Source organism: Saimiri boliviensis, chromosome 2 (assembly GCF_048565385.1).
Source record: "Saimiri boliviensis isolate mSaiBol1 chromosome 2, mSaiBol1.pri, whole genome shotgun sequence".
NCBI classification, from domain to species: Eukaryota; Metazoa; Chordata; class Mammalia; order Primates; family Cebidae; genus Saimiri; species Saimiri boliviensis.
In genome coordinates this window covers 11,794,867-11,820,211 of record NC_133450.1, presented here as the reverse complement: position 1 = coordinate 11,820,211, position 25,345 = coordinate 11,794,867, and the positions used below count along the sequence as shown (strand labels likewise).

The 25,345-nt window shown below is 51.0% G+C and overlaps 1 protein-coding gene across 1 annotated transcript in view; it reads left to right on the top strand.

Moving 5' to 3' along the window:
• SMAD6 (SMAD family member 6) overlaps positions 1-25,345 on the top strand; it is an 85,154-nt gene that overhangs the window by 4,828 nt on the left and 54,981 nt on the right. Inside the window, exons 2-3 of the mRNA XM_039469158.2 lie at positions 4,778-4,834; positions 9,180-9,257. Coding sequence (XP_039325092.1) covers positions 4,778-4,834; positions 9,180-9,257 — 135 coding nt within the window. The remainder of the gene's footprint in view (positions 1-4,777; positions 4,835-9,179; positions 9,258-25,345) is intronic.

Here is a 25,345-nt window from a genome sequence, read left to right as displayed (position 1 = left end):
GGCCACAGAGGCCTCCCTCCCCTTCCCTGCTCTGCTCCAGGCTGGGCTCAGAAACTGGGGTCCTCAGCAGGGGACCCACCTCTGCTGGGCATGGGCTGGGGGCCTCCTGGCCTCTCAGCCCATGGGAGTCAGGCCCAGCTCTGCCTCTCGCTTGGGTGTCTTTCTGTCCCAGGAAAAGCCAGTTCGCTGAGCTCAGTGGGTGCCTATGTGGACGGAAATGTGGAGAAATACTTTAATCACAGCTCTAACCTGTGTTTATAGAGCTCCTTTCTCCTGAAAGTATCCATTAACTTTGGAATAAATCTCCTGCTCTTTGCTTCCCCACTTTTTTTTTTTCTGTAATTATATTCTGTAAATTACTATTATCCAAATTGCGCCCGGGGAAGAGAGACAGAGCAAGAGAGTGAACTTCTAAACGACTGGAGGAGGCCGCCTAGGAAAACACAGGGTTCCCAGGCCAGGACTATAGGAATTAGAATGGGCTAGAAAGTTTTCCTTTTATTTGGCCTGGCATTATCCCTTTGAAATGAGATCAATTTCAAGTCGGGCTTCCAAGCCCCCGCCCTGCCCAGCTCAGCGGCCCCTAGCCCTGCTTGTCTGCTCCTCCTAGCTCCTCCTGGAGGTGAGGAAGGGGTGATAATGTGCAGTTTGCCTCTTGCTGGCGCCAGCCGGCCGCGCTGTTTATCTGGCTGCCAGGGGAATCTGGGCAATTAGGCTCAGCCGGCCTTAAAGTGCCAGGAGCTCCTTTTCTGCGTCTCCCATCATGGGGCTTAGGGTTGAGTCTTCAGGTTCTGGGGGCAGGAAGGAGGGACACTCAGGAGGCCCCCTCCCCACCCACAGCCCCTCTTAGGGAGGGGGGAGACTTGGCAACTTGGGAGGCATATGGATCTTTTCCTGAGCAAGATGCGGAGCTGCAGAGATGGGGGTGGAAGGTAAATGTCCCAAATGGAAACTTTGCCAGGCACTGGGAGAGGCTGTGAACTCTTTTCTGGCTTTAGAATTTAGGTCTAGATCCCAAAAGGCTAAGTACCCCCTGGGGGCTAACCAGAGGCTTGCCTGGGCTGAGCTGAACCTTCTGGCGCACTGGCCCCTGGCTGACTGCTCCTGCTTCTGAAGGAAGTTGGAGGAGATTCCTAAAGTGGATGCCTCAGGCTGGATGTCCGAGGGGGTTGGAGTTTCTGATGTCTTTCTGTCTCCCTCTCTTTTCGTTTTCTCTTTACCAGGTCCACCAAAGAAGTGGTAAGTGGTGCTATGAAAGTTCTCCTGTTAAAATTTAGAGCACATTGGTTATTTTAAAATCAACACAACTTCTGAAAGTACTCAGACAACTTCTAAAAGGGCTGTGGACAGAGGGCCTGGTGGCAGCTCAGTTTCTCTTCTGACCTTTGGTCTCACCCACCATGTGTCTCACCTGAGTGCCCACCTGAGTGCCCACCTTGTCCACCTGAGGTAACGTCCTGGGATTCCGTCAGTCCAGGTCCATGAGGCGAAGCCTTGTGGGAGCGGCAGCTGCTTCTTACCCAGTAGTGTTCATAGCACATTATTTGTAACAGCCAAAGAGAGGAAGCAACCCCAATGTCCGTTAGCTGATGAATGGGTAAACGGAATATGGTATATCCAAAGAATGGACTATCCTTCGGCCATGAAAAAAAATGAAGGACAGTACCGAAACATGCTACAACATGGATGACCCATGATGACTTTGTGCCACATGAAAGAAGAAGCCAGCCACAAAGGCCAAATATTATATGATTCCCTTTAAAGGAAATATCCAGAAATGGGCAAACCCATAGAGACGAAAGTAGGTTCGTGGTTACCCAGGGTTTTGGGGTTGGGGTCTAGGAAGTGACTTCTAATGGGGATGATGTTTCTTTTTGTGATGAAAAAAATGTGTTTAGATTGTGGTTGATGGTTGCAAAACACTGTGAATATACTAAAAACCACTGAATGGTATATTTTAAAAGGATGAATCTTAGGGTATGTGCATTATATCTCAATTTTTAGAAAGGGTTACCTGATAACTGGTCGCCAGCTGGTCTCTCCTATACCCGCATTACACCTGCAGCTACCTTCGTGTGTGGCCTTTTGGGCAGGTCCTTCACCAAGTGGGTCCTTAGTTTTCCTGTCAGTAAAAAGAAGGAGTTGAGTTGGGTGAACCCCAAGGCCCCTTCTGTCTCTGACACTCTAAATCCTTGTGTTGTGGGGTGGAGTCTAAAGCCTTCATACTTTTTTAGAATCATGGAACCTCATTATTAGCTTTCAGTCTCTGCAGTTGCTAAACAGTTGCGTGCGAACCATTTTGCCAGAGCCAGTAGTGGGAGCCTGGTGAAGTCCCTCCTGAAAGCTTTGCAGTGCTCTACCAGCTGTCACGTCTCATGGTTCAGGTTCATGGATTTTCTTTCTATCTCACAACATTGGAACTCCCAACTCAGCTATGGCCATGGGTAGTGAGCGTCACAACTCAAGGCCCAGGTAGCTCTTCCAGGTGGGAGTTCATGAGCCCTTCCTGCCTTTCATCTTTTGAGCTCCAGGTGAGCAGCCTCTGGAAGAGAAGCTGGCATTGGTTACAGAGGCTTGACTCCAGCCACTACTGCCCATTGTTGTCAAGTTTCAACTTTGGGGACAAATCTGGCTGGCAGATGTCTAGAGCTCCATGCCGTGTGTAGCGTGGGCCTCCGCCAATCAGATTTTCGCACAAGTAACCCTAAGGATTGCAGGCTTTCTGATAAGCTCATGGGGATTGCAGAAAGGGCATGGAGGTCGGAGACCTGGCTTAGGTTCTGGCTCAGTACCTGACTCCTGAGGGAGTCACTTCTGCTCGCCGGGCTGCAGTCTCCTCCTCTGTATGGTGGGAGTACTGGCCTCAATTCTCTTTTTTCATGGAACTCCAGCCCTTCCTATACTCTGCGTCTTGTTCTGAGAAGCTGCTCTTCACTCAAGGCTGGCCTCTACGCCTGAGGGCCCCCTGGGTCCTCCTTCTGCGCGTCTTTTTCCACCGGTGCATTCAACTTGACCGTTATCCGCATCCCAGTTGTCTTTGTCCGTATTTAGTCAGCACGTTGTGAGCAGGTGGTGTCCCAAACCCAGCGGGGATGAAGGGGTGTAAGACGGGGCATCTCTTGATTCATCTCAGCAGGTGGCAGAGCAGAGTCAGGCCTGGACTGGAATCCCAGCTCCACCATGACTGGCTCAGGGGACATGCGCAAACCAGTTTTCTCATCTGTAAAATGGGGATAATAATGCCATCTCATTTCTTTTTTCTTTTTTTAAGAAAGGATGATTTAATAATAGGTACCTGATGAGCATGATTAACTACTCTGTACCTGAGGTCTAAAACAATAAAATACAATAAATAAAATGGAAAGTGATTGGCATGGAGTGGGATACAAGGTAGGCACCAAGCAAATGTTCACGGCTCTTTCAGAGGCTACTCTGTGATTCGTGTTTCCTTCTCCCTAACATCTGTCCACAGAGTCTCTGTTTCTAAACCTCAGAGCCTTCACTTTGTTGGAAGTACCTGGGAGCTGGAAAAGCCAGGGTGGGGAAGAGGAGAAGCCTTACTGGGTGTATGGAGCAAAACAAATGCTCCTACAACTAATTGTGCCCTATTACAATTGCGAAAAACACTTATTACCCCTTGTGTCATTACTGATACCTGCCTAATAATAGTTATTACCAGTTTATTACCACTGAGAGTTTGTTTTAGTTTGCGATTTGATTGTGTTTAGTTTCATTTACAGAAAATGAAGGGTCATTTCATTCATGCAAATTGTTACTTAGTTTAGCAAATTGTTACTTCCCGTAAAGCAAGAAGCTAAGGAATTCTTCTGAAGGAAAAGTATATGTTTTTAAGCAGGAGTATTTTAGGCAAAAGGAAACCCAAAGAAAAATATCATAGACAATAAGAAATCGTAGTGTCTGAGCTACAGAGAGCTTGTGTTTCACTCCTGTCCTTTGCAAAAGGGGAGACTGAGGCCAGGAGCTGGAAGTGACTGGCTTAAGGCCTCCTGTTGACAGCTGGGTTTGGCCTTTTGGGTCCTAACGCTTTCCACTGTCCTCCCCTGCACCTAGGAATGCTAGCTCGAATGCAGCTTGTTCGGACATGAGTTTCCGTGTCTGGGCCTTTGCACTCACACTTGGCTCTGACTAGGCTTGCCAAATTTAGCAAATAAAATGCAGGATGCCCAGTTAAATGCGAGCGTCCGATAAACAACACACCGTATTTTAGTATACGTACGCCCCCAGTATTGAAGGGAACACAGCCATACTGCAAAATGATGCCGTGTTGATCCAAAATTCAAATGTAACTGAGCATTTGGTATTTTTATCTGGCAGTCCTGGCTCTGACTTCTGCTGCACTCACGTTTCTGTTGTTCAAGTAATAACAGTTACTGTTTATGGAGGTGTTTTTTAACAGTGCCAAGAGCTGCACTAAGCATTTTACGTACATTAACCCAGCAAACCTGGGAGGTCTAGAGGATGATTATCCTCATTTTAGAGCTGAGGAAACAGGCTCAGAGAGGCAAAGTAACTTGCTTGAGGTCACACAGCCAAAGCTGGCAGAGCTGGGATTGAGCCCACATCTGTCTGCGCCCCAAGCCTGTGGCTTTAACTGTTGAGGGGATTTGGGCAGCAGAGGAGGTGGGACAAAGCGGGGAGGGAGGGCTTCGTGGAGGCTGAGTTTATTTTTGGAGGAAACCAATAATTGAAAGCTTGTAGCACCTGAGGTGTGAGTTCCCCCCACCCTGGCAGTGACATGCTGTCTTCTGTCTTCCAGAATCTCCACCACCTCCCTATTCTCGGCTGTCTCCTCGCGACGAGTACAAGCCACTGGGTAAGTGTGCCCTCCTCCCCCCCCCCCCCCCCCCCCCCCCGTGCAGAGGTGTGTCCCTCACCGGCTCCCCTTCAGCCCAGGGTCTGCCCAGCTTCCGGGCTGGAGGGGAGGGGTGGAAGCCGGGCTGGTTGCTGTGAAGTGGGGTGAAGTTATACAGACACTCCCACAGTTGGGCCAAAGCAGACCCAGCTTCTGCAGCAGGCTATTTACATCTCAGAATTCCACGGCTCATCATTAACCTCTCTGTGACCTTTAAACATGGGCCTGTCGGAGATGAATGGGTTTTGACTTAAGCATCTCACTGGAGGTGGGTTGGTATTTCTGTGCCTCTTCTGTCTCTCTCGGGCCACCCCCAGCCTTGGGTTATTCTTCTTTCGAGTGTATTAATTAGTAGTATGACAAATAGGTCGGGCATGAAGTCTTTGTTGAGAGGAGCTGTGTGTTTTCCCCCTTTTTAAGCCAAGATGTTCACTTGAGCAGAAACAACAATTAAAGGAATGTATATTGGTACCCAAAGCCCCTGGCGTGCACTGTCCCCTAGGTGACTTTAGTGGAGTTGGTAATGTAATTTTAGACAACTCCCATTAAGAGGCAGAACGTGTTTTCTGTAAAACCTTGAGCCTAGATGATCAGCCCATACGCTGGGGTAGATGCAAGTGGTTTCGAAAGTAGAGATTGTTGGCTCACACGTGTAATCCCAGCACTCTGAGAGACTGAGGCGGGCAAATCACTTGAGGTTAGGAGTTTGAGACCAGGCTGGCCAAATGGGAAAACCCTGTCTCTACTAAAAATACAAAAATTAGCCAGGCATGATGGTGCACATGGTCCCAAGTAGCTGTAATCCCAGCTACTTGGGAGGCTGAGGCAGGAGAATTGCTTGAACCTGGGAGGCAGGTTGCAGTGAGCTGAGGCCACACCACTGCACTGCAGTCTGGGCTACAGAGTGAGTGAAACTCTTGTCTCAAAAAAAAAAAAAGTAGAGATTGTGGCTGGGAAGATGGCTCGTACCTATAATGCCAGCATTTTAGGAGGCTAAGATGGGAGAATTGCTTGAAGCCAGGAGTTTCAGAGCAGCCTGGGCAACATAGCAAGACCCATCTCTATAAAACATACAAAAATTAGCTGGATGCGGTGGCTCAGGCCTGTAATCCTAGCTGTTTAGGAGGCTGAGGTGGGAGGATCACTTAAGCCCAGGAGTTCGAGGCTGCAGTGAGGTATGATTGTGGCACTGTCCTCCAGTCTGGGTGACAGAGCAAGACCCCATCTCTAAAAGAAAGAAAATAAAAGTGGAGATTACTTGGCTCTCTGCTTCCTCTAGTGGGAGTTCAGAGCATGAGCTCTGAGGCAGAGAAGCGATGGAATCTGTGGGATCTTGATCATGGGGCAAGTTAGTTTGGCCCTGACAGTACCAGGAGAGCAACTGCGTGGCCCGAGCAGTGCCCATGGGACTCAGCTTTAAAAGTCAGATGGCGTGGCAGCGATGCTGAAACTTTCCACCAAGTGACTGCTTTTACTGGGTTGTGTTTAGTTTTTGGTAAGGGCCTCCTCCCAGTAGCGTGTCAGCGTCATCTGGGAGGTGACTTCTTAGGGTCGTAGATGCTCAGGCATCTGCCCCAGTCTTCCTTCCAGACCCCTCACCTGCTGTGAAGTCAGGCATGCCCACCAGCCCCTTCAGGAGTGTGACCCTCTCAGGCTAGGTGGGCAGAGGCTGTCCCACGAGGGTGTGGGAGTTGGCAGCCAAACCATGGTGGCCACCCTATTGTTTGTTCCAGAAGTAGGATTGTCACAGGTGTGGGGGAGCCTTAGTTCTCTGGGGAACTGGAGAGATGCTCTGGTGGGACCTTTTCATGTAAGACATGAAGCATCAGGCTGACTGAGGGCGAGGAGCTGCCCAGCTAATGAACAGCAGGGTTGAGGCACAAACTCAGAGCAGCCCCCACTCAGGTCCGTGGCTCGCTGTCCTTCCCTCTTAGGCCCGTCTCAGCATTTTCTGAGTCAGCATAATTGCACTAGTTGCTTGCAGGATCCCTGGTTCCATTAGAGAAGAAAACCCTCAAAAGTTCTTAGTGAAAGTTCTTAGCACCTCAGTTTGAATGTCAAGGATCATCGCCCTGAAGGTTTGTCAGTCAGCCTATGATAAAGCAGCAAAAATCAAGACACTGTCCAGCCCTGCAGAGTGACCGTGTGGAAACCAAGAGTTATTCCCATGATTTTACAAATGAACCAACTGAGGCCCAGAAAGAGGAAGTGACACTTACCGGTGGTCAAATGGCTCAGTCCACCACCTGTTTTTATATGCCGTGCAAGCTAAGAATGGCTCTTATTTTTGAAGTCGTTAAACAAAAAATCAAAAGAAGCATACTATTTCGTGACACCTGAAAATGACATGAAATTCCAATTTTGGTGTCCGGAAGTGGAGTTTGACTGGAATGCAGCCAGGCTTGTCCATTTCCATTTTGTCCGTGGCTGCGGCAGAGTTGTGTGGTTGCAGAAGAGAGTGTATAGTTCACGCAGCTGAAAATATTAACCTCTAGCCCTTTATAGCGAAAGCTGGTGAGCCCTGATGTTGCTTGACTAATAGTGGAGGTGGGGACCGGAACCCGGGGCTCCAGCTGGCAGAGGGAGCTCTTCGTCCTCAAGGCTTGAGCAGTGATGGAGGCTGGGAACGTTCTTTTGCATAGCAGCCATTGAGACACTGCCCAGGGCCTCACTAGAAACACTAGATTTGAGGGTTTGGCAAGGGCGTGATAGGGACTTACTAGCTGTGAAAGGTGGAAACCGCCGGCCGTTCCCACTCTTCTGGAAACCTCACAATGCTGTCTGTGTTGGCTGTAAGGCAGTTCACTGAGAAATAGGACTCGGCTTGTGATGCTGCTGCTTCAAAATGAGAAGTGGCAGCGGGGCTCTGGGCACAGAGCACTTTGGGAACATTAGGTATTAAAAGCAAAACTCTTTTAAGAAGTTCCCACTTGAGCATTGAGGTTTTTTTGTTTGTTGTTTGTTTGTTTGAAAGCTTTTTCTGTGTGTCCTTATTTTTCTCGTAACATGTTTTACCAGCAGATAACTTTTTCATTCCGTGATAAATAGTCCCAGGTTATTTTTGGGGAAATCATTTCTCTTCCTTACATTGTTGCTTTTTCGTAAACAAAAAGCCAGTTCACTTCTAAGCCTCTGTGATCACATGAGAGCATAAAAAACAAAATAAAACCCAGAACACCCAGTCAGCATCTGGCAAGTGGGAAAGGAGAGAGGGAAAAAATAAAGGCCAAATTGGTTAATGTTTTATCTTCCGGCTCCCCAAGCCATGTGGTAAAAGGAAAAAAATTCCTGCAGGATCAAATGGAATTCTAGCTAGTGAGGGCCTAGGCAAACAGTTTCAACCCAGGAATCCCTCGTCTGGAGTAGCTCTGCCAGGCCAGGTGGGGGTCCTCCGAGCCAGTCCTGGGTTGTGCTAGGTGAGAAGACGAGTGTGCTGTAGGCCACCTAAGGCCTGGACAGGCCTGTCCCTTAACGGGGACAACACCCATTGCTGGTAGCAGAGGCACAGGCCCAGGAAAAATTTTCCAAGTCTACCTGTCCCAAAGGCCATTGGCTTGCCAAGCTAGCAGCTCAGTGTTCTAGAGAAAATGTGCAAAAGGATTTCTCTTTCTTATCTAACTGTACTGCAGACAGAGGAAAACCAACAATGTACAACTTAAAAAAGAAGAACGCCTTAAGAAAAACGGTCCAGGCTTTGAAAGTTGCTCTGTGAGCAGGTTTGGATGTCAGGGAGTGGGGGAGGGGAGAGAAAAAACAAAGTTAATCTGGGGAGCAAACGCTTGAGTCCTTAATTAGAGGGGTGTAAGCAGGACAGAGTGAGGACGGCTGGTGACTTGTTAAAACGGTTTCCCCAGCTCCAGCGGGAGGGAGGGAGGAAGGAAGGAAGGAAGAAAGGAAGGAAGGAAGCAAGAAGGAACAGCTTCAAGAATTTTAATAGTTGTAATTAAGAATAGCAACTATGAATTGTTTAGGGACTTAATTTAACCTTACCCATGGAGGCTCCAAGTTGCTACTTGCTCTGTCCCCTGAACTTGGGCTATTTCTGTGGTCAGGGCAATTGCAGCGTTTTCAGGTACCAGCTTCACTAGTCAGCATTTTCCAGAAGAGCTCCTGGGCTGGCTGGTGTGGTCTGGGGGGATCCTGAGATGGGGTTACAGGGTGACATCGGAAAGTCGGGAGGGCCATGCCGCCCTTTGCAAGCACACGCATCCACACACGTGCACACACACACAGGTGCACGAGAAAGAAGCAGAAAGAGCGCGCTGCCCCACGGCCAACTAAGTTCTCTTTCTCTTTCCTCCCACAGATCTGTCTGATTCCACACTGTCTTACACTGAAACAGAGGCCACCAACTCCCTCATCACTGCTCCGGGTGAATTCTCAGGTCGGCAGTTTTTCTTCTTGTACGTTGCTGTGGTGTTGAAATTTATCAAAGGGGACAGCTGCAGAGGGGGCTTGGTGGGAGACTTGTTGACTTCCGCTCTTCTTTTTCTTCCCCTTCTCCTCCAGTCTTTGGATGGGAAGATTGCCAATGTTCACTCGCTGGTGTTCTTGGGGTTAAGAACAGTTCGTGTGAGTGAAACCTGAAGATAACTTTTAAAGCACCTGTCTACCACGTTTTAACCAGTTGTCGCTATCTTGTCTCTCTTGGAAAGATAAAAGCCCAGCACAGCTCTCCGTCTCTCGTTTTAGCAAGGGATCCTCTTCCCCCAGCTGCGAGAGGCAGCAAAGTGGTTGTGTTACACATTTATCTTCCTCCTGTCCCCACTCTGGGGGAGGGACTGATGTGAAGGTTTAGAAGATTGGGGGAAAGGAAGCCGGCTGAATGAACTTGCAGGGAGAATCTGGCAAGTGAGGAGTTTGGCAAAGGCCAGTGGTTTCTGTGTCTCTCCCTGAACAGCAGAGGCTGGGATAGAAGCCGAGGGAACCCTGGTTTGGAGTCCTCTAGCCCCTGCAGTTAGAAGCTGGTTGTGGGGACGCCCGTATCTGGAGGAATACCTGAATCAAACTTTCCTTGAGAAAGGAGAGACTGGTGTTAGACTGGGGACATCGAGGGCCAGGGACAACGTCTGTGGGGCCCTTTAGGAGCATGGCTGGTGGGCTTGTGGCCTGGGGGTGTGCTGGCCGGGGCTGCATCCCTAGTGGGTATGGCTGGATGGCTGCGTGTCTCCATCTGAGCCATTCTTCCCTTGCCCACATCCATGCATGGTAACAGTTGCAGTCATCATAGCTGTTTATTGGTATGCTATGGCCCGACACTCCACTGAGCCTCCTTTATGTGCATTCTCCAGGAACAGCCACAGGCTATTTGCCTCCAGGATCTTTGCTCCTCATCACTGTTTGTCTCCCACTTTTCTGCAAGGGCCAAATGCACCTTCGATAAACGTATTTCCTGTAAAGTTCCGTCATTCTTGACGTAGATGCTCTGCAACTCTAAGGATAATGCAGCTCTGGCTGCTCACGGCTACCTGGGCATTTCCCCAGCCCAGAGCCTTCACCCATCCATTCCCTTCTCACCGAGGCATGGGAGCTCACAAGAGTAGGTCGTTGCAGAGATGGAGAGGCTGGAAGCAGAAGCAGGAATGTGACTTGCCACACAGGGTTCCACAGTGGGCAACCTGGTACTGGGGTCCAGGTGATGCTGGAGTCCAGGTGGTACTGGGGTTCAGGTCTTCTGGGTCTTACTCCTGAATGCCTTCCGGTCTCTAGTGGCCCACCCAATTAGGGTACTTCCTTCTCTAATTTCTTTCCCTCAAAGACCAACCAGATGAACACAAGTTAGAATTTCAGTCCTTTCGTTTTCCTCTGCACCTACATGAATGAAAGACACATATAATTTTGAAGCAAGGAGCTTAAAAGTATTTCTGAATTTATGATTTTATGTCACTGCCAGCCCTCAGAGTATATTTGACTCAGATGGATTGCATTGGCATTGGTTGTCTGGACAGATGGGTAATTTTTTGACATCCTCTTTCTCCCAATTGTTAATGTCAGAAAGTCTGTGATGTGTGTGTGTGTGTGTGTGTGTGTGTGTGTGCGCGCGCGCGCGCACACACACCTTGCAGTTTTAAGGTGTTTGCAAATGTAGTCTTATTTGATCCCAGCCATTCCAGAGGGGGCCTGGTGTGGTTCAGGCTAGAAGGACCAGAGCCCCGAGCACTGGCAGAAGGCCCCTCCCTCTATCTGGAGGCTGGGAGGTCTCTAGAGACCCCTAGGCCATTCGTTTTGTTGCCTTTGGGCCTCACTGGGCCTGTTTCTGAGATTTCTGCCCGGATATCCCAGAGCAGTCTCTGGTACTGGTTAGTGAGAAGGTCCCAGCTACTCTTGACGGTGCAAAAGGACTGTGTTGGAAATGCATCCAATGCCTTAGAATTCTAAGGGGTGGAAGGATTTGGGGAAGGATTTGGGGATTCCCGATGCCCGGGACACTGAGTGAGGTCTTGAAGGACTTTGGTCTGAGCTCTGGGTGGCCTCAGTATTTGAGTGGGGCGTTTCCCTTTGTGTCCTCCCAGTCCCTTCCAGAGATGCCATGCATGGAATGACCCCCTTCTCCTGAGGGCCCACTGTTAGCTTTCCCAGCTTGCCCTGTGCTATGGGGATCTGAGGTCCTGTGGGTTAAGCTGCCTGCCTGCCTACTGCGAGCCCACAGACATGGGGGTGTGCTGGCTGTCACATTGGAGGACATATTCAGGGAGGGAAATGGCCTGGGGGTGACAGGTCTTGGTGGGTGGTGAAGGCATGAATCATCCTGCAAGATGGAATGCAAGGTTGCGTGGGAGGGCAGGGCCGGAGGTGAAGTCAGAAAGGTAAGGGGCAGAGGTAGGCACAATATGTTGTACCAGGCCAGGGTATTTGATGTCTAAGGACAAATGATGATGGTGCTGGTGATGACAGCAGTTGACATTTATCGACACTCACTATGTGTCAGCCACTTTGCTAAGCTCCAACATTCTCCATTTTAGTGATTCCTTTCCATGACCCAGTGAGACAGGTATGATTCTCCCCCATTTCATAGAGGAGGAAACTGAGGTTCATTGCTGGACCAACTGCCCATAATGTAAGTGGCAGGCTTGGAATGTGAGCCTCGACAGTGTGACTGCCCAGCTCCCATCCTGAGGGCCCTGCCCAGCGTTCCACAACAAGTGTCCTGTCCCCTTCCCCAAGCTAGACCCGGCAGGAGCAAAGTAAAATGATCACAAGGAGCCTGGGGCACCTGTCCTGATTTAAGTACCAGCGAAAGGGATGAGGACCTTAGCAAGGGTGCAGGGCGGCTCCATGCCCCTCCGGGCCACCACTGGACAAATCTGCGGACCACCCGGAGATCACACCACTTGGCTGCCTGGCCCTCCATCTCCCTGTGTTCTGGGGGTCTGCCGATCCCGAGAGCCTTGTCACCCTCAGTGTCCTGGGATGGACGTCATCCCCAAACAGGGTGTCTGCAGCCCCGGGATGGAGACTGCCCTTGTTTGTCTCCGAGGATGACAATCCCAGTGCTGGGCCTGGACTCTGTGTGTTTTATCCAGCTGCATGGTCTCTGCTTTACTTCCCTGTCCTGTTGTTGAGGCCACTTAGGGGAATGGGGGGGCTCCTGAGGCTTAGTCCCAGGTCTGGGCAGGCAAGGATGCTTGAGTGGGCAGGGCGAGAGGCTGCAGGAAAGGAGACACACTGGCTTCAGCTCTCTGCTGAGTAGTTGATGGAAAACCTTCATTTGATCTCTATGTCAGCTCCCAATTTGGATACGTGATCTCCACTAAACAGTGTAGAGGGGGCAAGTGGCTTCACCAAGGTCACTGGGGAGGGGGGTGGTGGAGGAAGGCTAGAATGCAGAGCTTTTACCAAATCCGAAGACCTTACACCTGGAGTCTTCAATGGGATTTGGGAAAAATTAAAAGCCTAGAACTTTTGGAGTCCCTTCAGAACTCTGGCACTCTAGTTGCCTCGCCTAATTCAGGGCCTGGGGTGCTGTCCCCTGCCTGTCCAAGGCCTCTGTCAGGCTGTCCTCTTCTCGGCAGTATTTCTATTCCTCTTCCATTTGCTTGATTTCAGTTTAGTTTGGGGAGGAACAGAAGAGAAGCTAGTTAAATAAATTCATACTAAGGTGTGAGTGGCTGGTAGGCAAACTTTTTTTTTTCCCCCCAACTTCAAAGTAGAACATGCCATAAATCTCAGGATTGCAGGACGAAGGAATGGCAGTTCCGAGAAAGGCTGGTGGCAGAGGGCAGGCTTCTCTCAGCATCTCTGACTCCAGCCTAGAAAAACAATGAACATGTCATAAAGAGCTTTAAGCCTCGGATGAGGGAAGGAGCCCTGGCCAGGCCGGGCTGGGTGAGCTCTGAGTCACTTAGCAGGAGCCTGACGTGGTGGAGCTGCTGAAGCACCCAGGCCTGCCTGACTCCATGCTGCGGGGCTGGGGACAGGGCACTGGGCAAGCTTCTTTAGGACAGTGGCTCCCCTGTACTGTCTTATTCTAGAACCTGTAAGGTGTCCGTTCAAGTGCTTTATTAAGCACCCTGCCCCTCAGTTTTCTCACCTGTAAAATGAGGATGATAAGAACAACGTGTCCCTAATGGTGAGGGTTAAATGAGATACTTGCCCCTGGCAGGGCGGGGAAGGGGGTGGGGATGCCCGTTGTAGAACACGGGGCAGAGCCCTCAGGGTGGGAGCTGGGTGGTCACACTGTCCAGCTGTATGCAGGGCACGTATACGCTGCCCATCAGAGATTGGGCAGTCCTTTCTGGGACCTTGGCCGTGTGTGCCTGGGATCTCAGTACTCACAGCGTGTGGGTTTCTTTAGAGCCGTGTTATTGAGAGCCGGCCCCTCCGTTTAGAAAGGAGAATTCCCAGGGAAGGAAGGGAGCCACGTTAGACTACGTGGAGAGTTGGGGGCTGAGCTGGATGGGGAGGTATCGTTCCTTCACCAGCCAGACCGTAAGCTCCTTGAGGGCACAGGTCATGCTGTAGATTGTTGCATTGTGTAAGGTGGCAGAGTTTGGGAACAGAGGCTCAGGGAGGTTGGGAGACTGGCTCAGAGCCACACAGCAAGCATAGCAGTGTGGACCCACCTAGGGTTGCAACCTAGGTGGGTCCATGCTGCTTACCCACCCACCACTTGATAGGAACTGTGCCTGCCATTTGGCCATTTCAGGGGTCACTTGGGGTCGGTCCTGTCTGGTGTCACCGTCGGTGCCTGCTGAAACTGGGAGAGGAGTGTGTGTGTGCAGTGTCATTTCCTGCTGCTTTCTTGATTACAGGGACCAAGTGTGTTCTCGTTCGACACCCTCATGTAACAGACTCTAGAGTTCTGTGTTCCGAGGTGTGCGATTCAGCCCATTCAGTGTGTTCTGAATCCTGACAGCTGTGTGGGCCCAAGGGCATGGGCTCTGCACCCGCAGGCCCAGCGATCAAGCCTTGAGCCTGCCATCTATTAGTTGCATGACCTCGGGAGAGCCACTCAGCTGCATTGTCCCTCAGTTTTCACACCTGTAAAATGGGGTGATATAACAACGTATTCCTGGTGGTGAGGGTTAAATGGGATGATGCCTTTGAGTCAGCCAAGGCCTGGCACACTGTATGTGCTGGGGATGGCCATTGCAATGTTCCAGGCACTGTGCATAGGGCTAGGGGTACAGAGATAAAAGTCACTTTATTTCTGCCCTCAAGGTATTCACAGGTAGGTAAAGACACAAACAGTTGACAACAGGCAGTCCAGAGGAAGAAGGGATTAGTGATCAACTCTTGGTGTGATAGGGAGGTAGCTCAGGAAGGCTTCCTGGAAGAGGCGATATCCAGGTTGGGTTTTAAAGAATGAATGGAAGTCAAAAAGACAGGATTTGGAGCATTCCAGGTAGAAAGAAGAGCAAGTGCAAAGACCTGAAGGTGTGAAAGAGCTTGATGTTGAGAAACCAAAGGAGTTTCAAGGGACTGGGAAGCAAAGCTCCAGATGTTGGTGGGAGACGAGATGGGTAGAAGCCAGGACCTGGGAAAGATTTTATTTTAACTTTTTTCTAAATATGCAGAGTGCACATACCCAGCTCAGTGAATCTTCATGGGGTGATCACAGCTGACGGATGGACAGGGCCTGCAGAACGGTGCTGTCATATGATGATGCTAAAGTCTGTCACATGACATGCTCATTGCCTGTGGGCCTGGGGCACTGTATGCAGAGTGGTTTCAAAGAGAAAGCAGGAGGGCAGGGGATACAATACATTTTAGCTGTAAAGAACATTTCTTTAGGTTTTGGAGAGCGGGAAGGGCATTTCATCAGGGCGAATGGTGCCCTGAAACAATCAGACTTGAACCTGGCCTGGTCCCCATGGGTTTAAGAGGCGGCCCTCGGGTGTGACCTATGCCCACTCTGCGTGTCCCCAGGGGTCAGGCTCCAGCCTAGAGGCGGTGGACAGGTTGCCAGACTGACACCGATTCTGGCCAGCACCAGCCTGCCGTTTCCAACTCAGAAATGGGTCGGGGAGAAGGAGCATTCAGCTCCAGTTCCAAATGGACTGTATTTACTACTCACATCAAGCCCCTGCCGTGTGTCTTTCTAGCTTTGACCAATCAAAGGGAGAAAAAAAATGCCTTCCCGTCCTAACTCCTCGTGATGATCTCACAGTACCCATTCTTCCTGGGCTGAGGTAGAGGTGTCAGGGGCGGTCAGCAGGAGTGATGGGGGTGGCTAGAGCAGTCCTGGGGCAACAGGCAGCTGAAGGAGGGCCCAGCCAACCTTTAAGTGTCTGCCAAGAAGCGATGCGGGGTAGTAGGCAGTGTGCCAGAGTGGGTTCTAGGCTCAGCTGTGCCCATTCCCTGCCGTGTGACCTCAGGCAAATTCTTCGCCTCTCTAGTCTCAGTTTGCTCAGATGTATATTGGGTCCACTGGGTCACTGACCCCAGGGCCTCCTTGGTGCTGATGTGTTGCAGGCTGTAAGTACCAGCTCCCAGGCCTAGGGACGGGGAGTAGTCATAGAGCTAGGGCTTCTGGCCTGGGGCACCTTAGCTTCTCTTATTGTTGTCCAAAAGCACAATGGTGGCATGGAACAAAGTCACGAGGAGGGAGGGGATCAGTGTCTTGGCCCTCCACCCCTCTATCCCAAGGCACTAAAGCTTGGGGACTGCGGTGGGGGTATATTTGGAATGTCCAGAGAGGGCAACTGACTCAGCAGCGGTAACAGAGCTTTTAGACGCCCCATGGCCTCCGACAAAGGACCTCAGGGCTATTGTGTTTCCTGAGTGTGGGCTTTTGAATAACAAGTCAGTGTATCGAGCATTTATTATTCAGGACCTACTGCAGCCACGCATGGGAGCTTGTGCGTCTGTGGCTGAGGCAGGAGGATTGCTTGAGCCTGGGAGTTTGAGACCAGCTGGGGCCAACGTAGAAAGACCCTGCCTCTTAAAAAAATTTAAAAATTAGCTGGCCATGGTGGCACACACCTGTAGTCCCAGTCATTGAGATGGGAGGATCACTTGAGCTCAGGAGTTAGTTGGAGGCTGTAGTGAGCACCACTGCACTCTGATCCAACCTGCGTGACAGAACAAGACCCTGCCTCTAAAAAAAATGAATCAAGAAGAAAAAAACTAAAAAATAAAGAAGAAGAATCTACTATAAAACAGGGGAAAAATAATCTCCTGCATGCCAGTGGCAGACAATACAAAATGGAGAAAGGCTGGGCCTTACCCTCTAAGAGCTGTTGGTCTAGAGAGGCAGACAGCAAACAAACCGTGGTGACTCATCATGCTAAGTGCCGCCCTCGAGATGTGCTCAAAACCGGGGACTCTGTTGGGGTGGGGATGGGGGTGTTCAGGGGGTATTCACTTTGACAGAGAAGGTGATTCTGAGTTGGGTTTTGTAGAATGACTAAGAATTCACCAAGAAGACAACAGGCTATAGATATCCTTTCAAGTAGGAAGAACAGCTTGTGCAAAAGCAAGAAGGCATGCATTGCATGCCATATGTTCTTTTTTTTTTTTTTTTTTTTTTTTTTTTTGAGACGGAGTTTCGCTCTTGTTACCCAGGCTGGAGTGCAATGGCGCGATCTCGGCTCACTGCAACCTCCGCCTCCTGGGTTCAGGCAATTCTCCTGCCTCAGCCTCCTGAGTAGCTGGGATTACAGGCACGCGCCACCATGCCCAGCTAATTTTTTGTATTTTTAGTAGAGACGGGGTTTCACCATGTTGACCAGGTTGGTCTCGATCTCTCGACCTCTTGATCCACCCGCCTCGGCCTCCCAAAGTGCTGGGATTACAGGCTTGAGCCACCGCGCCCGGCCTCATATGTTCTTTTTTTTTTTGAGATGGAGTCTCACTGTGTAGCCCAGGCTGGAGTGCAGTAGCGCCATCTCGGCTCACTGCAACCTCCGCCTCCTGGTCCCAGTTCAAGCAATTCTCCTACCTCAGCCTCCCAAGTAGCTGAGATTACAGGCACGAGCCACCATGCCCAGCTAATTTTTGTATTTTTCAGTAGAGACGGGATTTCACCATGTTGGCCAGTCTGGTCTTGAACTCTGGACCTCGTGATCCGCCTGCCTTGGCCTCCCAAAGTGCTGGGATTACAGGCTTGAGCTACCGTGCCCGGCCTGAATGCCATATGTTCTAAGAGTTTGTGGCTAGAAGGTAAATATGCGAGAGATGAATCTAGAGTGGTTGTCCTGAACACTAGAGGAATGAGCTGGAACAGAGAGATCATGGTCATGGAGACCAGGGAACCATGGGATATCCTTGGTCCTGAAAGACCTCATCCAGCTTCTAGTACTGTACCTAGCTCACAGCAGGGAGTCATTGTGGAATAAATGAGTGAATCAATGAATTTTTGCCTGGGACAAAGAGATCCAGAGAGAGAGCATAAAGACAAAGATCATCACACATATTTCATAATCACAGCTAACACAGTGCTGTGCCAGGTATTCTAAGGGCCATAAATACATTTATTCATGGACTATTCCCTACAACCCTCTGAGGAAGCCACTTTCCTTAGCCTAATTAAAGGAAGAAATAACAGGCTCAGAGAGGTTAAGTAACTTGCCCAGGGTCACCTAGCTAGAAAGCAACAGAGCTGGAATTAGAACCCAGGCAGTCTGGCGCTTGCTGGGTTCCTCAGTGTCTGATGAGGCACGCTTGCTAGCCCTGGAAGGTTCAGGATGCAAACACAGTTCTTGAGCTTCTGGGGCGTCTGTGTCCCATAGTACCTGAGATTGAGCATGAACAATGATCACCTGAGCCCCCACGGGCTCTGCTCATTGGCTGGTTACTGAATGGATAAATGAATGACCAGTGAGATGGCAGGTGGGTGGGCTTCTGAGGGAAGGCTACTGGCGAGGTGTGGTGTCAAGTGCCTGTCCAGGGCTGGCTGCAGATGGCCCCTACCCCTCACTGTACACTGGCGGCCTGCATCATCAGGGGAACCAGCAGGTTGTCTGAGGAGACCTCAGATTCCAGAAAATGTACTTGGTTGCATCCAGCCTAATCACAACCATCTGCCTGCCGGGCTCCACGGTCCCCCTCCTCCCACCCCCACTGGCATGCTTTCCCCGGGCATCTGTAACAATCGGGAACCGCGCTCGAAAGTTTCCTTGTCAGGGTAGAGTGGCTGTTGCCAAGAGCTACTTCTTTGATGCAGAAAATATATCCCGAAGGCACTTTGTCAGATGTTTTTATATTAAACATTTTTCCTCCATGGCCCTTGGCTGCCAAGGGAAGCAGAGGTGCATTGCTTTTCCAGTTGTCCTTTGTGGAAGGAATTCCTGATATTCATGGGCCGTTTCCCCATGCCCCCCAGACAGGGCCTGGCATCCCTGCCAGAGAGGGTAAGACCTTGGGGCTGGCATCTCTGCAAAGCAGGGGCTGCTCTGGCCCCAGGGAGGGCCTCTACCCTCACCATTTGGTAGCAGTTTCTAGATTTGGAAAAACAGAGGTCTCATGTCTGGAGCGGACATTAAAGCCACCATCCCAGACTGCAAGGTGAATCATTGCCAAGACTTTAATTGATCTTGAAAAGGAGAGGTGGGAGCTCAGAGATAGGGGCCTGGCAGTCATTTTGATCTCTTTGAGTTGTCCGGGATAGTGCCGGTGCTGGACAGAGCCGGGAGAAGCTGGGCTGGGAGGCCTTCCATGCCAGGTGGGGAAGAAGGAGGGGGGAGGCCAGCTCCATCACACAGGCTGAAATTGAGGGGGCTGGGGCACCATTTGGCTCCTCAGCAGCCATGGGAGGCAGCTAAGATGAGGGGCTTTGCTGGGCAGACGTGGTCAGTGGGGAGAGAATTGGGAGAGGGGTTGGGGTGTGTACAGCTGTCTGGCTCCAGCCTCCTTGGAGAAATGAGGTGAAATGGGGCACCCAGCAGGCATCGCTGCAGACAGGTGGCCACGCCAGCCCATCAGGGCGATGTCCCGGTGTCCCAGGATTGATCTCACCTGTCACCCCTTCACTCACCTTCCTCAGTCCTCCTGACCACTGCCTTATATAGGACATTCACGGAAAATGTCCCTGGCCCTGCCACCAGGGAATGTGTCTGGCTGTGTGGTCTGCAAACCACATGTCCACTCTGGACCTCAGGTTTGGCCCTGGAGGAGGCTGCTGGGCCCGAAGGCTGTGCAAGGTCATTCCCAGGCCTCTTACCCCCACTGCTGTACCCCGCCCAGGATCACTGGGGAAGAGGAGACACTGTTTCCAAAATGGGCATTTCAGGCTGTTCCCCAAGGGTGGATGGTGGGAATGAGGCTTGCGGGGCTTGGTCTGAGGGCAGAGCCTAATGTGTAGTAGATGTTTGAGTTATGTTTGTGATTCACAGAGGGGTCCACTGTCCCTTCCTCCCCTCCAGGGGTTCAAAATGAAACAGGACGGATTGCACAGAGAGGCCAAGCCTTCTCCACACCCCCAGACTCTCTCAGCTGGGATTGTCTGTCTCAGGCCCAAGGAGACTCTGACTCGGGTTAGGGGGCGAGGTGATGAAATCTCTGGGGCCTCCTCTGCTGTTTGACCGAGAGGGGAGCCGAGGAGGGTGGAGAGAGGGCCCAGGCTCTTCAGAAGGCAGACCCTGTCTCCCACCACCTGGCTGCCCAGCTGTCTTAGCCGCCTTCTCCCTCACAGGGTGAAGGTCAGAGAGAGCCCAGGGGTTTCCGCTGAGTCTAGAGGGAGCACCACTTCTACCTGGGGGCCAGGAGGCTCAGCTCCGAGTCCTGACTCTGTTCCCTGTTTCTTGGTGGCCTCAAACGACTTCCACTTGGGCTTGTTCATGTGTAAATGGGTCAGTTGGTCCAACTCATGGGTTCTCCACCCTCTTTGCACATTAGTCCCCTGAAGAGTTTTGGTAAAGCTCAGACCCCATTTTAAAAAGGGTTGGGGCTGGACTGGGCATTGGGATTTTTAAAAATTCCCCAGGCAATTCTAAGGTGCAGCCTGGGCTAAGAACACAAATCTAGATGGACCTGGGAGGATCACAGAGCACCCAGACCATCTTCCCCTCAAGGCAGGAGTCCTTTCTGTATGGGAGCCCCCAACCGGTGCCTGATTACTTCTGGGCATAAGCAATACGTGGCATCTTGAAACAGCCTGTTCTTTTGTGAGCTATGCTGGCTCTGGTCTATAGCTGTGATCTGTGTTCTGGGGGTTAGCTGTGCAAGGAGGTTACCTCTGACCATCCCTCTCAGGGTCACTGGGTGCCTACGCATTCCATTCTCGCCACAACCTGGTGGGGCAGGTGTTGTAACTTCCAGTTTTTAGATGAGCACACTGAGTCTGGTGGTCAGTTAAAGTGACATTTGTGACCAACTCCTCCAAGCAGATGTTGTCATCCTATCTTGTGCAGGCAGGTAGATTCTCTGTGATTGTTCAGGAAAGCTGGAGCCAGCCCCACCTGAGCCCTGATACACCCTTGCCCTGATGCCTCCCTTGGGTCTGAATAGTTTTACTAAAAAATAAAGAATCATGCCGGGTGCGGTGGCACGTGCCTGTAGTCCCAGCTACTCGGGAGGCTGAGGTGGGAGGATCGCTTGAGCCCAGGAGTTCTGGGCTGTAGTGCGCTATGCCGATCGAGTGTCCGCACTAAGTTCGGCATCAATATGGTGACCTCCCAGGAGCGAGGGACCACCAGGTTGCTTAAGAAGGGGTGAACTGGCCCAGGTCGGAAATGGAGCAGGTTAAAACTCCCATGCTGATCAGTAGTGGGATCTCTCCTTTGAATAGCCACTGCACTCCAGCCTGGGCAACACAGCGGGACCCCCGTCTCTAAAAATAAGAAGAAGAAAGGAGGCAGGGAGGGAGTGAGGGAATAAGGAAGGAAGAAAGGGAGGAGGGAAGGAGGAAAGGAAGGAAGGAAGGAAAGAAGGAAGAAAGGAAGACACAGCCCTGCCTAGGCCTGCTTCCAGACCTTGCGATAGGGTGTGGAATGAGGGGTACGGATGACCAGGGGGCGCTAGGGGAAGGCAGAGGCTGAAAGCTCAGGCTTTGGGGCCAGGCAGACCTGCCATCAACGTCACTGTGCTTCCCTTTGCAGCCTGCATTTCCTCACCTGAAAGGTGGGCCAGCACCAGCTTGTAGGAGGTCACAGAGATCACAATGACAATATGTAGCACGGTGTACCTGGCGCACGTGTAATTTTCAGTGAATGGTAATTCAGTGAATTGGTAATCAAGTGTTAGCTTGAGGGATGGGATTGTGAGAAGGAGAAAATACCCAGGAGACTGGGCATTCTCAGCAAACTTAGAATCCAATAGAAAAGACTAGGGGAAAAGCGCCTCCTAGGGAGGCAGGGCAAATGCTTGCTTGCTTGCTTGCTTTCTCTCTTTCTTTTCTTTCTTTCTTAGGCAGAGTCTCACTCTGTCATCAGGCTGGAGTGTAGTGGCGCTATCTTAGCTAACTGCAACTTTCGCCTCCCAAGTTCAAGGGATTCCCCTCCCTCAGCCTCTGGAGTAGCTGGGACTGCAGGTGTGCACCACCATGCCTGGCTAATTTTTGTATTTTTAGTAGAGACGGGGTTTCACCATGTTGGCCAGGCTGGTCTCGAACTCCTGGCTTCAAGTGATCCACCTGGTTTGGCCTCCCGTAGTGCTGAGATTACAGGCGTGAGCCACTGTGCCCGGCCATAGATGCTGTTTTTTTCAACGGGTAGTATGGGCTGGGAGGAAGCTGCTGCCCAAATCAGCTGCCAGGAAAGCTGGGGTCAAGACTGGGTTTGAAGGTGGAGGGTTTCACCAGGCTTCAGCAGGGAAAGGGCATCCCAGCCGAGGGGACTGTTGGGCAAAAGCAGGAAGATGTGAGGACACTTGTTCTGGGAATGGGGAGCGATCCTGGCAGGGCAGTAAGGATTGACGCTCACAGGGAGAGGGCCTTGAATGCCGCTTCAGAGAGGGCTGGCCTTCTATCTGTGGTCGGTCAGGGATGGGTGTCCCAGAAATACTTTTGATTGATAGACAGATGACTGTGGGCTTAGTGAATGGGTTTGTATGTCCCCAAAGTGTAGAGTTTTTTTGTTTGTTTAACAAACTTTTTACCAATGCATAATACATGCAGAAAAGTGCAGATGTCACATATGAACCATTTTCACAAAGTGAGCATTCTTGTGTCACCAAAGCCCAGATGAAGCAACAGACCAGGACCTCAAAAGCCCCCTCTCATGTCCCCTTTCGGCCACTCCCCACTCTCTGCGCCCCATGGGTACTTCAGCTGTATCCTGACTTCCAACCCCATTGTCTAGTTTTCTGGTTTTTGAACCTGATGCATATAGAGGCATGTCTGGTGGCTTTTTTGGAATATAGCTTCTTTAGCTCAACACAGTATTCACGGGTTCATCCATGTTATTTTATTTTATTTTATTTTGATTTTTTGTTTGTTTTGAGATGGAGTCTTGTTTTGTTGCCCAGGCTGGAGTGTAGTGACGTGATCTCGGCTCACTACAACCTCTGCCTCCCAGGTTCAAGCAATTCTCCTGCCTCAGCCTCCTGAGCAGCTGGGATTGCAGGCATGCACCACCATACCTGGCTAATTTTTTTTGTATTTTTAGTAGAGTTGAGGTTTCACCATGTTGGTCAGGCTGGTCTAGAACTCCTGACCTTGTGATCTGCCTGCCTTGGCTTCCCAAAGTGCTGGGATTACAGGATTGAGCCACCGCACCTGGCCTCATCTGTGTTGTTGTTGTGTGTATTGCCGATTGCTCATTCTTATAGCTGGATAATTTCCTATGGGAATGAACCGTGATTCTACTAGTCTAATGCATCCCTTCTACTACTGATGGTTCCCAGTTACTGATAGTGCCCGACTTTTGGTTCCTACCCATGATGTTACGATCCATATCTTGTACCAGCCTTTCTGAGGACACAAGGTCATCCTTCTCTTGGGTACATACCTGGGAGTGGGATTGCTGAGCTCTACATGATATGTGTGCTCAGCCTTGTTAGATACTGTTCCAGACTGTGTTCCAAGACCACAGCATTTTAGTCAGAAGTCCCTGTGGGGGAGATTTGGGTCATTCGCTCCCTTATAGACGGGGGTGCCCCGAGAGGGGTACTGCCTGTGCTTGGTCCCCAGCTCCCAAGTGGCAGAGCTCGGCCTAGAGCAGGGTCTCCCCTCTCTGGGTCCAGGACCTCTGCCCACACCGAGGTGGTGGCCGTCCTGCTACTCAACAAAACTGAGTCCTGTCCCCCTGAACCCCCGGCACCCCGAGGTAGGATTTTGAGCTCCTTAATGTCCTTTCCTAAGGCCCTGGGCAGTGCACTCTGGGAGAAACAAAAAGGAGAAAAGAGTGAAAGGAAACGAAACACTGGAAAAGAAGTGTGTTTCCAATAAGCTGGGCCTTTCACCGGTAGCCAAAACATTACATTCCTGTACCCCGAGCAGCCGGCCCGGTCTGCCTCTCTGGGCTGTAAATCTTGCTAGGAGTTGGGTCAGGATTGTCCCCAGGACACACAGACGGGCAGTGTCCCTTGGGTCTCTGGATTTGGTTCCTTGGATTTCAGGGTGACAGCGTGGTGTTTTCAGCTGGCTGGCTGGGCCCCAGGCGAGGGGGTGCGGGGCCCCTCTGACAGCCTGGACTCCCTGGCCCTTCTGAGGGAGCACTGTGTGAGTTACCGTAAGGGATTTTCTTCCCTGGCCCGCCCCCTCTCTTTCTTGGGTGCTTTGATGGGTTTGAGGTGTTTATAGGCTTGATTCACAACCGAGTTACCAGGGTTTTCCACGGAAATAACTTATTAAAGGGGCCGTGCACACAGCGACATTGAAGTCTGGAGGGTGGTGTGCATCAAAGGCGGCACCGCGGGCCGGCCAGTCAGCATTTCGCTGCTCCAGAGGAGGGCCTGGGCCCGCAGAAGGGGCGGGGAGGGGGTGGGCCCGGGCTGCAGGAAAAACACTTGGGCTTAAGAAAACACTCCCCAGACAAACCCAAATTCAGGTCCATGGAAAAAAAGGGTGGGGAGGGAGTTAAAGCCTGAGATCCCAGACCAGCCCTCCATCAGACCCCCCTGCCCAGATGCGGGGACACATGTGGTGCCCCGCTGACGCATGGTGTCCGGATTCTCTGTTGTCACGCCCGCACCTCCCCTTGTGCAGGGCTGTTCCTTGGAAGGAAATGCCAAGGATGCAGACTGCCCACTGCCTTTTGCCAGGGATGGATGGAGGGCTGGGCTGGGCTGGGCTGTGGGGGAGAAGTTGGGTAGAGGGATTTTCTGGTTCCTCCCTTCCTGAGAGTTCCTCTCCTTTGATTTTGTTACATCTGATTTGACGGGAAGGCTCATGAAAAGCCTTCCTTTTCCAGGAAGCCTTCAGGGATTGCACAGCCCACAATGGCCTCTCTCTTAACCTTCAGTGGCTTTCATCTCTATATTGCTCCCTCGTAGTGCATTGAATTTATCTGCTGTCCCAGCCAGACAGTGAGTGACTTGGGCAGGACCTTGGCCTGCATTTGCATCCTGGGGTTGTAACCAGAAAACTGGTGGCCCTGGCGCCTGGCATGGCCCATTTCATGCAGAAGGACACGGTATGGAGTCATTCCCCACAAGCGAGCTCTTTCTTTTCTTTTCTTTTCTTCTTTTTGAGACAGAGTTTTGCTCTGTCGCCTAGGCTACAGTGCAGTGGCGCTGTCTCAGCTCACTGCACCCTCCACTTCCCAGGTTCAAGTGATTCTCCTGCCTCAGCCTCCCAAGGAGCTGGGATTACAAGCATGTGCCACCATGCCCGACTAAATTTTGTATTTTTAGTAGAGATGGGGTTTCACCATTTTGGTCAGGCTGGTCTTGGAACTCCTGACCTCAGGTGATCCACCTCAGCCTCCCAAAATTCTGGGATTACAGGCAGGAGCTACCACACTGGGCCAGTCCTGGCTTTTTCATAGTAATAATGACAACAGCCATAGGAGTAGTAATAACAGTGGCTAAGACGTGAGTACAAAACGGGTGACAGACCCTGTGCTATTCCTTATTCCTTAAGCTTATTTAGTCCTACTAACAAAACGAGTTCTATTGTAATTTATCTCCACTTGACAGATGAGAAAACTGAGG